This window comes from Nasonia vitripennis, chromosome 1 (genome assembly GCF_009193385.2).
Source record: "Nasonia vitripennis strain AsymCx chromosome 1, Nvit_psr_1.1, whole genome shotgun sequence".
In the NCBI taxonomy this organism is placed as follows: Eukaryota; Metazoa; Arthropoda; class Insecta; order Hymenoptera; family Pteromalidae; genus Nasonia; species Nasonia vitripennis.
This window is the reverse complement of record NC_045757.1, coordinates 25,551,657-25,566,154: the sequence shown is the minus strand read 5'-3', so window position 1 is coordinate 25,566,154 and position 14,498 is coordinate 25,551,657. Positions and strand designations below refer to the sequence as shown.

At 40.2% G+C, this 14,498-nt stretch overlaps 2 protein-coding genes across 4 annotated transcripts in view; both read left to right on the top strand.

Annotated features, from left to right (window-relative positions):
- LOC100118106 (RNA-binding protein asd-2) overlaps positions 1 to 14,498 on the top strand; it is a 75,824-nt gene that overhangs the window by 13,320 nt on the left and 48,006 nt on the right. The window lies entirely within an intron of this gene.
- LOC100118180 (S-phase kinase-associated protein 1) lies at positions 12,738 to 14,364 on the top strand. Of its 2 annotated transcripts, none has more exons than XM_001602168.6 (3): positions 12,738 to 12,969; positions 13,294 to 13,572; positions 13,661 to 14,364. In XM_001602168.6, exons 2-3 carry the CDS (start codon positions 13,294 to 13,296, stop codon positions 13,934 to 13,936), a joined length of 555 nt encoding a protein of 184 aa, XP_001602218.2. In that variant the 5' UTR covers positions 12,738 to 12,969; the 3' UTR covers positions 13,937 to 14,364. The 2 variants fall into 2 exon arrangements, with proteins under 2 accessions (XP_001602218.2, XP_008205724.1); XM_008207502.4 differs by lacking the exon at positions 12,738 to 12,969 and adding an exon at positions 13,079 to 13,191 and having other exon boundaries at positions 13,661 to 14,360.

Genomic DNA, 14,498 nt, shown 5'->3' with positions numbered 1-14,498 from the left:
CCAATCACACTCAAGGCCGGCCGCGCGGGCACAAAGCGCCGGGAGTTCATTCGCGGTGTGTCGTGCGTCGTCGCCTGGGATTTAGGTCGAATTTGTATAGATATGTATATGCAGCCGCTCGCGTACAGCAAAGACCATCGGAGGGCTAAGAACGAACCGACCTCACCGGCTTACGTGCTCCTGTTCATCGCGGTCTCTTATCACCGGCGGTTGAAAGCTGCGCGAGCTCTACTCCGCGCGGTTTAAGGCGCTCGTGAGTTCGAGGGACAGAGAGATGAAAACCCTGGGAGAATATTGTACAGGTCTACTCTCTTGGCTTTCCGAGGAAATTGCGGCGAGGCTTTCACGCGGCGAGAGGAAAATAATTGCGGAGCTTTTTCGAAATTCGAACGAAAGCACCGAAAGCTCCAAGTGCGAGCTAGCTATGTGTATCGCGTTTGTTCTGCTTTTCAATAAGGCAGTGCGCGTGCGGCGGCAGTTCTTATATACAATTCGATTCGTTTTATCGCGTTACAACTGCTTTCATGAATACCTAGAACCCACTCCTTTGCCGCGTGCGCGGCACGAAAATTTTTGCGAATAACAACGGGAAGGAACGACGTTCCGGTACATACTTTTCGGAACGGCTGTTTCTTCGCGAATCGAGTCTTTGAGCACGATTCGCTGGGTGCGTTCCGTAAAATTTATCCAGTCTTGCCGCCGAACGCTTAATAATCCGCGAAGGTTTGTTTCTAACGAAATTCGGATTTCCGGGGATAGTTATTCGCAGAAACAAAAGTTTTCAACGGTGTTCCGTGCGTTTTGAAAAAGTTCGACAAAAAACTGCAACCACGAAATCCGCTCGACGCTCATTAAAGCTGCGCTCAAAGTTTAAATGGCTCTTCTGTACTGTAAAATAACGCGAATCACAACTTGGTACAGCTGCTACTAGCCAGAAGTCAATGTACGCGTCGAAGTATCTTCCTCGACTTTCAACAATTTTACGCCAGTTATTGAAAATCCATAATCGATGCTTGAAAAACAAAACTCGACCCTCCCTCATTTTAATTGAATATCCCGCGAATCCACGCTCCCGCTCATTCCTTATACCTCATTGTGCGTACAGCGGACAATGCAGCCCTGCATCAATTCAGCCCCTCTCGATGCTGCGAGAGGCTGCGCGCAATGAAAGCCAGCTCGAGTTTTCTCTCCTCTCGCGGTGTGTGTACATGTGGGTGTGTGCCGCGGATAAATAGGGACCGAGGATCCGGTGGTATGCTGCCGCGGAACGAAACGTCGGGGCACGTGCGCTCGAGTACCAGCCACGTGCGGCTTTTTAAGCGAAAAGAGGGAGGAGGAGAATTTACGAGATAATATACTTCTTCTACACACATATATACACACACACGCATGTATGCGAGCTTGCGGGAGTCGAGGCGCCGCGGAACTTTGTTATTAGCGAGACGTGCGTCGACGTATATGCGGGAGATTGGATCGGAACTGGTTTTTTCTTTTTTTCATTTCCTTGATTCCATCGGGTGCTATATACCGCTGCGTTATTTTATTTGAGATGTTGATTTATCTGCGGATATCGTACACATCGTATGTTTCTAATATGACATTTACGATGTTACGATCTCGTACAGATTAAATATATACCAAAGAATAAGAAAACCTATCCCGACATGCCAGCATCACAATAAGGGTATCGAGGAAAAAGCTCGCCAGAACTCGCCTCGGAAACCATCGCAAGCCCTATATTTAATTGGTCCCTCTCAAACGGCACCGAAGAGCAAAGGAAAGAGGAATAAGAGAAAAAAATCGGCAGCGTTACAGCGCAAAGTCGGAGGAACAAGGCTGAGAGTTCAATAAGCCGACGGTCCGTAGCCAATCAGCGCCGGAGGTGACGACGACGGAGAGAAATTCGCTGCGTGCTCCGAGCGAGTCGCGTGCGCGGCAATTTGATTGAATTAGATAATACCGGGACGGTTTCACGTGTGTCTTGTATATATAACACACGCTTCATCCGTATACTTACTTCTGTCTCCGTGTGGTATACTGAACTGTGGTATATATGTGTGTGTGTGTGTGTGTATGTATGTGTGTTTGTGTATATATATATATATATATATATATATACATACGTCGTCGTCGCGAGGCAGGAGATTAAAAGGTTATACCTCCGCGGATCTTTCTCCTATACGTATATATAGAGCCTCGAGTGGGTAAACTCCAATTCGTCGGTTAGGGAGTTTACTTAGCTGTTTAAACTTCCCTTTGTGCGCCTGCGCTATATACGTATACTGTGGAATTGGCCTTTCGGTTTTACGCGGTTCACCTTTCATTTAATTTACTTCCCAGCTGTCTATCTGCCTACCCTTCTTTCTTACTCTGTTTGGACACGCGACTCTAGCGGGCGGAGTCGAAAGCTCGATTTTTTTTCTTCACTCGCGGTGAATTCATTAAATTTATTGCATGGTGAATCTGTCTTTGTAACACTGTACAATTAAGTTTTGATTAGATTTAATTACTTTCATATCAGTTATTGTAATTCTAGATTCAAGTCGAAGTTTACTTTCTGCAGTATGTTATATTACTCTCGTCCAATAACATACGAACTTAGATACATCTGTGCTTGTAATCTTTCTTTCCTTGCATTCTTTCCTGTTTTCTCCACAAATTTACATATACATATATGTAGAGCGTGTTCTCTAGCCCGTACAATTGTGAACAAAAAATACAAGTAAAAGACGGTAAAGATAACTCCGCTGCTGTCGGCAGAGTTGCATCAGTTATAGCATATGCAGCCCAAGCAGCAGACATAATTATTTTGCGTTAAGACTTGCTCAATTATTTAGATACAGACTGCCATATCAGTTTTTACTTAACAGTCTCGGTTTGGCCTTTCACCTTGGACCCTACGGCTTCGGCGTCAAAAAATGCAGGTAGCTCTGCACACGAAAGTCGAATTCATATCAGCTAGAATAAATTCAACTTAATATACTGTTTCAACATGCCAATACAAATTAAGTTGCAAAATTTAAGCCCCCTAGGTATGATAGTTTTCAAGTGAGAGCAAAATCAAATTTTATTGATTTCGATTACTTTATTCACAATTTGATTTTAGCTCTCATTTGAAAACTACCATACTTAGAGAGCTGAAATTTTGCAACTTAATTTGTGTTGGTATGATGTAACAATATATTGAGTTAAATTTATTCTAGATGAAATAAATTCAACTTTCATGTATAGACCAACCTGTATTTTTGCCGCCAAAGCCATAGGGTTCAGGGTGCAAAGCCAAACCAAGACTGTTAAATGAAAACTGAGATGGCAGGCTGTTTCTAAATAATTTAACAAGTCCTAACAAATACTGATACTGATGAGATTTGAAATACCTGTGCAAACCTCGTCATTGGTGACTTTGAGCATCGATGACACTTTTCACACAGTACTTGCACTTGAACAACACAAAGTCAGTCAGTACAGCATGCTTGTACATGCTGTCATATACGACGTACTGTCAGTATGCCTGTGCCTGGCCTGAACCGTACGTGCATGCGCAAAAAATTAAGAGAACTTCTGCTACTCGGGTTTCAGCGTAGAAACTACGCATATTTCTCGACGGATTCTGGGTTTCATTTCTACCGAGTCGCTAGGGAACGGGCCAGAATTTATCGGCCATTTGCTACCAGCAATAAAGCATTTATGCGATTGCGTTAATTAAATAATCTTAGCATGCAATATTGGTATATAAAATAAGGTAAAAATTTATTTGAACTAGTACAAGTAGTGAAATTTCGGTGTATATTCATCTTAACAGAAATATAACAATAAGTATAACAAAGTAAAAGAATTATTCGTCGCTCCCTACGAAGATTAGCACTATTAAAGGACCCCGGGGATTTATACGGGATTTTGGTTCCCTGCCAAATGGGTTGAAATTTTGATATATTGTAGTTTATCATCTCCCGATCATAATTCCTATGGGCCCAAATCATGAAAATGAGCCGTTTCCGAGGAAATAATGATTTAATGCGCCGATTTTGGGGAAGGCTAGAGAGGCCGAGCGTGCAACTTCAGACGTTCGGAAGGCGTAACAGGTTATTGTTTTTGTTTACCTAACTCCCGAGATGAGAGAACAAAAATGCAAAAAACTTTGAGAGCTGTCTTTTTGGAGCAGCTCCAGCTGTCTTTCTACGCTTTCCCGGCCTTATCACACTAGCAAACAGCGCGAGAAGCACAATCTGCGTCGAGACTCGCAAGATAAGGGTTTTTTCAGAGCGAAAATTCTGAAAACGACGAGAGCTGCCCTTTGTCACATTAGCAAACTGCACGAGATACTTTTTTCGCGGGCCCATCAGCGGGACTTTATGCGGAGCTTTCTGCTGCTCTTTCCGCGGGCCTATCAGCGGGACACTATGCGGAGCTTTCTGCCTCTCTTTCTACAGGCCTATCAGCGATACTTTGTGCGGCACTTTCCGCAGGCCTATCAGCGAGACTTTGTGCGGTACTTTCCTCGGGACTATCAGCGGTAATTTTCGGTCTGAAAAAACCCTTATCTTGAGAGTTTCGACACAGATCGTGCTTCTCGTGCCGTTTGCCAGTGTAATAAGGCCGGTAAAGCGTGGAAAGATAGCCGCAGCTGCTCCGAAAAGATAGCTCTCGAAGTTTTTTGAATTTTTACTGCAAATAAGCGAAAGAAAACTGCAGCAAATGCTCCGAAATCAAGGCTCTTGCCGTTCTCTCATCTCGGGGGTTAGGTAAACAACAACAATAACCTGTTGTGCCTGCCGACCGTCTGAAGTTGCACGCTCGGCCTCTCTAACCTTCTCCAAAATCGGCGCATTAAATCATTATTTCCTCGGAAACGGCTCATTTTCCTGATTTGGGCCCATATGAATTATAATCGGGATGATAAATTACAATATATCAAAAATTCAACCCATTTGGCAGGGAACCAAAATCCCGCATAAATCCCCAGGGTCCTTTCCCGTCATAAGTAGCACAACTCATTTGACGCATGCTAGACTAGCACAACTCAAAATTTCCCGCAAAGACTAGCACAACTCGCGCATTTCCCTTTTTTTTGCAAAAATGTCCCTAATGAACATTTTTAAATGTTCACAATTTACAATTTTTTACCGAATTTAAAATTGTTTTCACAAATACAATAATTTTTTACAAGCATTTATTTAAATTGTTCACTTTTTTTAGAAATTTTCGAAACTTTTTAAAACTTGGAGGTTTGTCTAGCTTTGTCCAAGGTTTTCATGAACTTAACTAACCCAATAATCCAATAAAAACGTGAAATACTCACATTTTAAGTAATAAAAGTCGTGAGTTGTGCTAGTCTTCGCGGGAAATACGTGAGTTGTGCTAGTAGTTTTCGTTTGAAAATTTGAACTGTGCTAGTCTTTGTACGGCGCGACGTATTAATGCCGAGGAAAAAAGATTAGCAAAACTGGATAAAATTGAGTTCCATTATAAACTCAGCTATAAAAGGACAGCCGATACTTTATCATTGATGTATACAGGCTCAAGTGCGTTGTCGTTAAATTTTCCGCAAGAGGCGAAATATAAAACTTGCGACAGCGTTAGAGGCGCGTGGAAAACATTAAAGCCAGCCGAGCATCCTTTGAAAAACCCTTTTAAAACTTTTCAGCGGGAAAGGACAACTAATCAATAATTGTCGCTGTCCCATCTCGGTGTCCTATTAAAAAAAAAACTCAATCAAGATTGTAAGGTAACTTAAAAGTTATCCGTCATACAAAATTAGTGTAAAAAATAGGCCAGGTCTGAAAATTCTATTTCTCGAAGTAGGTGCGATCGCCTTCGTTGCTCTATATGTGATACAGGCCATCTATTCTGCAGGAAATATAATTTAAATCAAAAAATACCTGAAAACTCAAGTGCAATGAAGATGTAAGTATTTAAGCAAATATTCGATTGAGAACTCGATCTTGATTTACATTTGATTTGTCATATTAATCATTGTAGTAATTACATTACTTGATTTTATCGATCACTCTAATACATGTGGAGCAAAGATATCAATACAGAAATATTATTATTAATTTCTTTGGCAGTGTCACAGACGTACACCAGGTACTTCGGGGAGCGTTGCCGTCGCTATATTCGTGTTCAGCGACCTCAAAAACCTCTGAGTAACGAGTTTTAACTAATTATGTTTCGAAATATCACAAAACTACAGGAGACGACGTGATAATGTCTACCTACTGGGGCACCATTTTTCGGAGCTCGATTTTTCGACCGCAAAGTGTCCGACGTCTCGTAGAATGGCTCATATATTGAGAATCAGGAAAGCTAGGTAAACCGTTAATAAAAAAGTTTGGTCAAATCCTTGAAGGCGGTATTATAAATCAGGCCATCGGGCGCGTGTCGTACCATCATTAGGCTTGGTACACGGGGAAAAGTCCTGAAAATATCATGTCTGCGCAGCAGACGCACAATCTGCTTACGCTACTATTTATGAAAGTATTGGGTCCAGTTTATTTCGAAACGTGCCTGCACAGGCTTGAAAGTATCCGATGCTAGACGATTTCTCAGGAACGACGGCGTCATTCAAGATAACTACGCATTTCTACAAACCGGAGAAAATCATAACTGCCTACGTCCTACGACTTAGCAAATATCAAAATATTAAAGGAACTCAAATTTTAAGAATCTCTTCTGAAATGAGTTTGTGATTGAAAAATTAAATTTAGCTCGTTTAAAGTTTTAACGCTCGAGCGGCTGAATCATGAAAAACGTTCTCTTCGCATCATAAATCGCAAATTAAAAAGCTTTTCCCACAAACTTTCTTTAAAATAATATGAGTCCATATTTCCTATACCCATATCTCAAGAACGAAAACAAAGTATCTAAAGTTATTAAACCGCAGCAAACATAAACGATAAACTGAACAAGAAAAAATCAGCCATACGCATAACCATGCAAACGTGGACAAAATCGCAGCACGAGTCCTGCATATCATAGTACAAGCGATCCCACACACACGCGCACGCACACAATCTCGCGTATAACAAGCCCGCAGCGACGTATAACACCTCGAAGCATAGAAAGAGAGACGCACCGGAGGGCGTTAATACGCGCGCGTGTCGGACCGGTATTCCGGTCATGCATCCCCCGCAGTATAGCGACGAGAGACTGTATACTATACTGTATACGCGTGGAATCGTAAAAGCCCTTCCGTGGCTAAACGCGCTCGCGTTTTTGCTCGCGACTAAAGTAGCCGCGCAAGCGAGATGCGCGGTTATACATATACCTGTACATTTTCAAACTTCGGCCAGCTCCTTTATTTAGGTCGCTCTGTATTTCGACAGAAAGAACTCGCTTTTATTCGCGCCAGAAGTAGTTTTTCATTTTATTTTTTCGCATCGAGTTTTTGCCTGATTTCGCGGCGGGGGTATATATGGATATGGCTCGTCGCTGACACGACTCGCTCAGCGAATAAGCTATACGGGCTAGAGTCGTAAAGGTGGAGTGATTGATGGTTGTTAAAAAGTTTATTGTTATGTATTCTGGAAAAGTATATTTTTATAGCGTACGTGTCTCGGTGTTTTATTCTCTTTTCGTCCGTGCAGTTCCGGGAAAGCGACATTTCTGCGCGCCGGCCGTCCTCTTCTGGCTTCGGCTGTGCTGCTGCTGTTGTAATAAAGAATTTCTTTTATTTTGAGGTTGCGCGAAATTACAGCGTTATGACGCTGATTTCTGACGGGAAAACTTGGGAACAAAAAATATTCTCGCAGTTAATTTAGCGCGCTATCGAGCTCTTTCAGTGGCCGGTAGAGAAAGTAGAGTGTTCATATATTAATATGTAACAAGCTTCGGCAAAAAATTCTACTACTCCCAATATTTTCTGGCTTATTAGCATCGTACAAATTTTCTAGAATTGTGAATATTTTCAAAATTTTTAAAATTTTCCAATACGACCGAAATTTTCGCTAAAATTTTGAATAATTTTAGATAATTTGTGAAAATTCTAGAAAATTTTGACATTTTCACGAAGTTGGAGAGCCAAAAATGTACTAGTTTTCGCGGCGAAACTCAAATATACTAGTTTTCGTCAGGAAATTTGAATATATGTACTACTTTTCGTTACGAGCGACAACATAGCAACTGGGGCCATCCTTAACGAAAGCACCCTCACGAAGTTGATCGTCTATTTCGATCCTGCGAAAAAACTGCGCCACTATAAATTCCCTGGGAAAATTCAAAATTAAAAACGCAGCTCGCGCACTCAAAACACGCACCGAATAAAGAGGAATATAACACAATACACGAAACTTTCGCGCTAGCACGCGCTTTGAAGAAAATAAACTACGCCTAACTTGTACACCTACCCGCATTTCTACCTTTTGCTTTTCGCGGCCGGTGTATAACAAAATTTAATCCCGTTGCTGCAACTGGCGCGCGCGCGGAGTCTTTCAAAATTCCTCCTTCACTCACGCGCGTCGAATCCGAGCCGCAACAATATAATCCCTTTTCGCGCGCCCGGTGCACCAACGGCTCGACTCTTTTTCCAGTCTCCTATAAGTCTCTCTATAATACGCCGTAACTTTTCATAGCTTCGTAACTGAAAAAGCCGGCGTAACATCCAATTACGGCGAATCTCGATTAAAAAGTTCTCGATACGTGTTCACGTTATACTTCTCGTATTTCCTCGGAATCGTCGAGAGGATGATCCGACTGTACATCCGCGAGCGCACAAAGCTCCGGGAATCGGATATAACGCGTTTTTCCCCGGGTGAATAAGAAACTTATATACTCGTAGACTGGCGAGTTGCGCACTTTTATAACGCATTCAAGCAAGAGAAGATTTTTTTCTCGACATGCGCTGGTCGGCTCTCTGCACGACGGTGCCGCGCAAAGGATGTACGCGTGCGAGGGACGACTGCGTAATAAAGCGTCGAGCTTGATGCGCGAGTCTAGTTTATGAGCGCGCCCTTTAAATTTATTCGCGTTAAAACACACTTGCGGAGAGCACGTCGAGAGGCCCTTCGTTTAGCTTCGACGCCGCCTTACTCGTCTGTCAGCTGTGGCGCCTGTCCTTTTTTACGGCAATGATGTATAGAGAGCGCCGTATTGTAGAGGTTTTAACGACGGTGATAAAAATTAACCTGATGACTCTTTACTTAGGATACGTTGTGTATGCAAAGCTGTGCTACTGCATACGTGTGTTCGCGTGAAATGCGAAAGTCGTACCTATGATGGCAGTTAAGAAACTTGGGTTTGAACTTGTAGGTCGTGCATAGACTGCTTGTAATGTTGATTGTGAAAATATTCCATCGCAGAAAATTAAATATTTTGTTCACTAAAATAGACGTTCAAATATTTGCTCTCGATGAATTCAACGCTTGTAACCAATAGATTACAAATTTAGTAATTCTTGTAGGTATACATTTATGGGGGTGAGCGCAGATGCGATATCGGACCTTTCTTTGGAAAGATTTAAGTCGTTAAAGTAATCGTCCTCCATATCCTAAATTGATCCCGATTTCGTGCGTTACAAAAGGCATAGACCACCATTAGATACATGATAAGATGAGCGGGTGATATTATCAGATCTCTAATCGAAACAGGTATAATTAAGCCGTTAAACACATTGGCCGTATAATATTCTGAATCGACGCTTATTTTATCCGATAAAATAGGTATAAAGCCAATCTGCAATTACGAAAAAATAAGAACGTATGATCTTCGAAAATTAAAAATTTTATTTTATGTTACATTCGCAAGAAATTGAACAAATATTCTATTGCTCTCGACTTCGAACTTAACTCATGAAGTTTCTTTTACTTACAATACATTTATTGAAATTGGAAAATATAAAAATGCTACAAGTAGAAGAGTCAATTCTGCACTTTATTTTGAGGCGGTGCCAGGTCTCTAAGGCGATTTCATTATAGCCTTTCTATCAGAAAACATTTTGAAATGTCACTCTGGGAATGATTTTATAAAATTTTACAAAAAGTTACGGGCAATTACTAATTACCAAAAAAAAGCTATCATTGCGCCCGGGTAATTTATTACCGGATATAAGCAAAAATTATGTTTTTTTTTGCCTAAATCGACAGTCGAGCTCGAGATCTCCAATTAAAAAAAACGTTGAAAATGACCATCTCTATCAAAAGTCATAAGCAATTTAAAATAGGGAAAAATTCGTCGAAAATGCGAAAAACTGCCTAAAAAGTTTTCTTCAATTCTTACTTTTTTGTCAAACTAGAATTCGACATGCTCGTTTTACACGCGGATTTCTTTCCTGTTTTTATAAACAAATTTGCAATTTTTGCGAATTTTTAGTAATTAATGTAACAATTACCTACTTTTCTTTTCTGCAATAAGAAATTTTGTAATAAAAACAAAAGTATCAAGCAGTTGACGCCAAATTTCAATGAAAAATTTAATAATTCCTTTTATTACAATAAAATTTGTTTTAAGGAGTAATAAGTTTTAAGGACTAATAGTTAAATAATAATAATTAACTGAATCACAAAAAATTTAGAAAAATCTCTTATAACAAAAATACGACATATTTGAGATTTGCATTTTACCAAGGACTTGGCAGCGGTTTTTATAAGGGAATATTTTAACGTCCGGTTTATGTATTTGAGGCACGCTCTTCGCCACTAGCGCTGAGAGAGAATATGCGAAGATGTGTTTATATGTGTGAAAGTGAAGAAAGGCTAATTTGAGCGGCATCGTCAGATCGCTGTGACAAGCCCAGTTAAAGTTGGACTAGCGAAACATAACGAGTCGAGAAGAGATCTCCATCGACGTCGACCCGAACAGCAGAAAACCCAAAGTCGGGATAAGTTAGATAACGGGAAATTAAAACCATAAGTTCCTTGTTGCACAATGTACCAAACTTTTGAGCATTCTTTCAACAATTGTACGTTTTCAATATCACTTCTTGCAATGCGACGAAGAAAATCACTTATGTAAAACAAGAAAAGTAAAAATAGTACATTATGCAACAAGGGGCGAGAGTAGCAGATTTTTTACGCGGGTGGGTTTACTGCCCAAGTAAGTAGATTCTTTGCGAGCCTGCGTTTACTGCTCAAGCGAAGCGAGGGAATCACCTGAGGAAAGAATATTCTCGTGAGGGCAGTGATCAGCCTAAGAAAAATCTACTTTTGTCCCGTGTTGCATACAGCATTTTATTCCACTTTCTGCCTAAAGGTCACTATTTGAGCCTGCAAAGTGGGGTTGAAAAGAATACAAAAAGAAGAAACACAAGCAGGAAAAGTATCAGAATTTCCAAAATTTTCAAAAATTTTTTTTACCTTTTTCCTGCAAGCTTGTTGTTTTTCGCAAATTTCTCATTTTTCCGGAAAAATGTAATACTTCAGCCCCGCGTTTTAGGGAAAAAAGTGGCTATTTAAGTCAAGTGTGAAAAAAATACACGTATTAACTGGATCCCTATTATTTGAATAATAGAGCAGTGTATTTATTACTCTTACAGAGCCATAAGTCTAATATCATAACCTGCAAATTCATAAAATAAAAAGTAAAAACATAGTTGAATTTACTATCAACTACTTATACATTCTTTCTCTCATTATCTGTTGCCAAATAGAGCCAGAAACTGCGTACTTTTGGCCGAGGGATGAAAAAAATTAGAATTGCGCGTCATGACGCTCCAAGCGCTGCAGTGCGCATGTGCCGTATCAGCTGTAGACGCGCATGGAGCAAGTTCTGAAGACTCCTCCTCTGTATTCTCTTTCGCCTCAAAACACAGACTTAGTATAGAGGGACGATGCGCTAGCTCCGTTTACAGGCGAAGAGAGCGAGCCAAAAATGAGGGGAAACTCTCCCCTCTTCTCTGCTTTTGTGCGTTCGGATTGTACACATTGAAAGAACCTTCCGTGTACATGAGCTCAACACGAGTGAATTCCCGCTACGTAGGTGTGCAGCCTATGAGAGCTCGGCGGAATTCAAGCATCATAACAAAAGTGGACGCGCTGCTTTTATGTTTTTGACAGATTTCTTTAAAAATCATAATCAAAGAATGTATCAACTATTAGTTTTATTTTTTTAGGTTTTTTAAGTAATGCCTACTTGAATAACGAGATATTTTTCTATTTTTGTTTGAATTTTTTTAATCGGAAAAGTTGCAACTATATGCATTATGCAAATTTTAATAAGCATATTTATCAATGCAGTGCAGTTACGTTTGCAAGAAAGCAAATAGATCTTTAAAGCAACTTAAGTATATTTTTATATTTTGGCATTTTGTTATCCACTGATTATACATTGGAACGCATACATTAAACTTTGTTTAGGCAATATATTATTATTATATGTGTGTATATATACACACATATAATAACATCGCCACACACATAAGATAATGAATATTGCTTTATTCGATAATCATAGTAGCAAGTATGCCTATTTAAATGTTTGTCGATAATATATGAAGTTAATAAAAATTATAATTTGTTCATACTTTTTTGTATATATGCTATTGAAATATAGAATTTTTTTGTTAAACATAAATGCAAATTTGTTATTAAATAAGTATTTTTCATTGAATACGTTAAGGCAGCGTATCCACTTACATTCACGCGGAAAGCAGGAGCCCGGAGCTTCGAACGCAAAGCAGTGTCTGCGAGGCACATGTACACAAGCAGCGCTTACTTGTGTCGAGAACACCGACACGAGCCATCTTTCGATGTATGCCAACCGAACGCAAGAACGGCGGAAAAGTGGGGAGAGCTTCCCCTCATTTTCGGACTCACTTTTCAGCGTAAACGCACCGTCCCTCTATACTAAGTCCATGGTCCCACTCCTTGGACGCTCGCAAGACCCTCTGTGGAGACGCGATGATGTTAAAAGGGCCCTGGTATATAAAAGCCTCGGATAGCCGTGAATAAGCATTCTCGACTCCGCTCTGCGGGTAGAACATTCAACAGTTCTCGTTTACTAGTTTGGCACAGTCGCATCTCTCTGGCTACTGGCAAGGTACGTGGTGTTTGATATTTAAGAATTTACGTTACATATATATTTTTCTGCCTCGTCAAGATTTCTTGCGACTCGAGATGACTTTCTAGTCGTTTCCATTTATTTTTGTAATAAATTGTATAACGCGCATCCGGCGAGCTGCAGCTTCTCGAAGCTTCTCGAAGCTACAGCTCTGCTCGTTAGTTGCCACGGAACCGTCAAGCGCAGCACGCCTAATCGAGTGTTAGTTATTGTCAGACCCACGCACGCGCGCTATCCTCTCTCCGTAACAATAGCTATAAGAAGTGCTCGAGATTTATAACATATTTTTACGTGCTTTTACAGATGGCTCAAATCCAGCTCAAAAGCGAAGATGGAACGTTATTCCGAGTTGAGATGGATATAGTAATGCGCTTTAAGACAATCAAAACAATGCTAAACGAACTGGGATTAGATGGAGTAGAAGATGAAATCGTCCCGCTTCCAAACGTCAGCTCCGGAACTTTAGATAAAATTATAGAATGGGCGACTCATCACAGGAATGATCCTGTCCAAGAGCCGGACGAGGATAACTTAGATCCAAACGATGGTGGCTTGAGCGACTGGGATTTCAATTTCCTAGAGGTATGTATTTTCACGCAGCTTATTCAATACTATTTTGTACTCGTATATGCTTAGTGATTAATCCTGTATGTCCTTCTTTTACTTTTAGAATGAAAGAATAGGCGATAAACTGATTCCTTTAATGGTAGCTGCTAACTACCTAGATATTGATTCTCTGATGAATTCATGCTGTAAATACGCAGCAAACCTAATAAAAGGTAAAAGTACTACTGAGGTTCGTGAAATTTTACACATTCATCCGCCAGAGAAAGAAGGGAAGTCCAAACAGAATACCTCACCCATGCAGGTGGATAAGGAGAGTATAGATAACTTCAACGAAAACGGACAGATTTTATCCACCAGTAATGGTCTTGTATCATCATAGACAGTGAGTTTGGCAGCAACTGTATGACGTCTTAGGAATACGGCGTACAGTTTACTTAACGTGGTTTGATTCTTTTCTTTGTAACTGTCACGAGCCAATACTTAAAAATGGCTCTACCTATCCGGTGATCATGACACTTTTTGCCACTGTCTCGTGATGGTCACAAGGAAAAGATTATATTCACGTACAGTGTACCGTTTACCCACGCATTATCCATCGCTGAGTTTTTCCGCTGCAGCTTCATTGAGATGTCAACACAGATAATTTTGGAGATTTTTTCCGGTTTTTAGTCTATTATGACATTTTGAAAATTAGTATGAATATATTTTACGATATTAAACATGTGTACATGCACTTTTTAAAAATGCTACTAATTTTGTAAACCACGATCTTGAAATAAATAGAAATCATTTTGCAATATAATGAAATACGCCGTTTTTCTCTATACACTGCTTTGGCATTAATATAAGTTTTTTCAACCAAAAATTTGTATTGATAATGATGTATCATTTTCGAATTATTTTGCACGAGCAAAAATTTATTTCTACGCCACGAATACGAA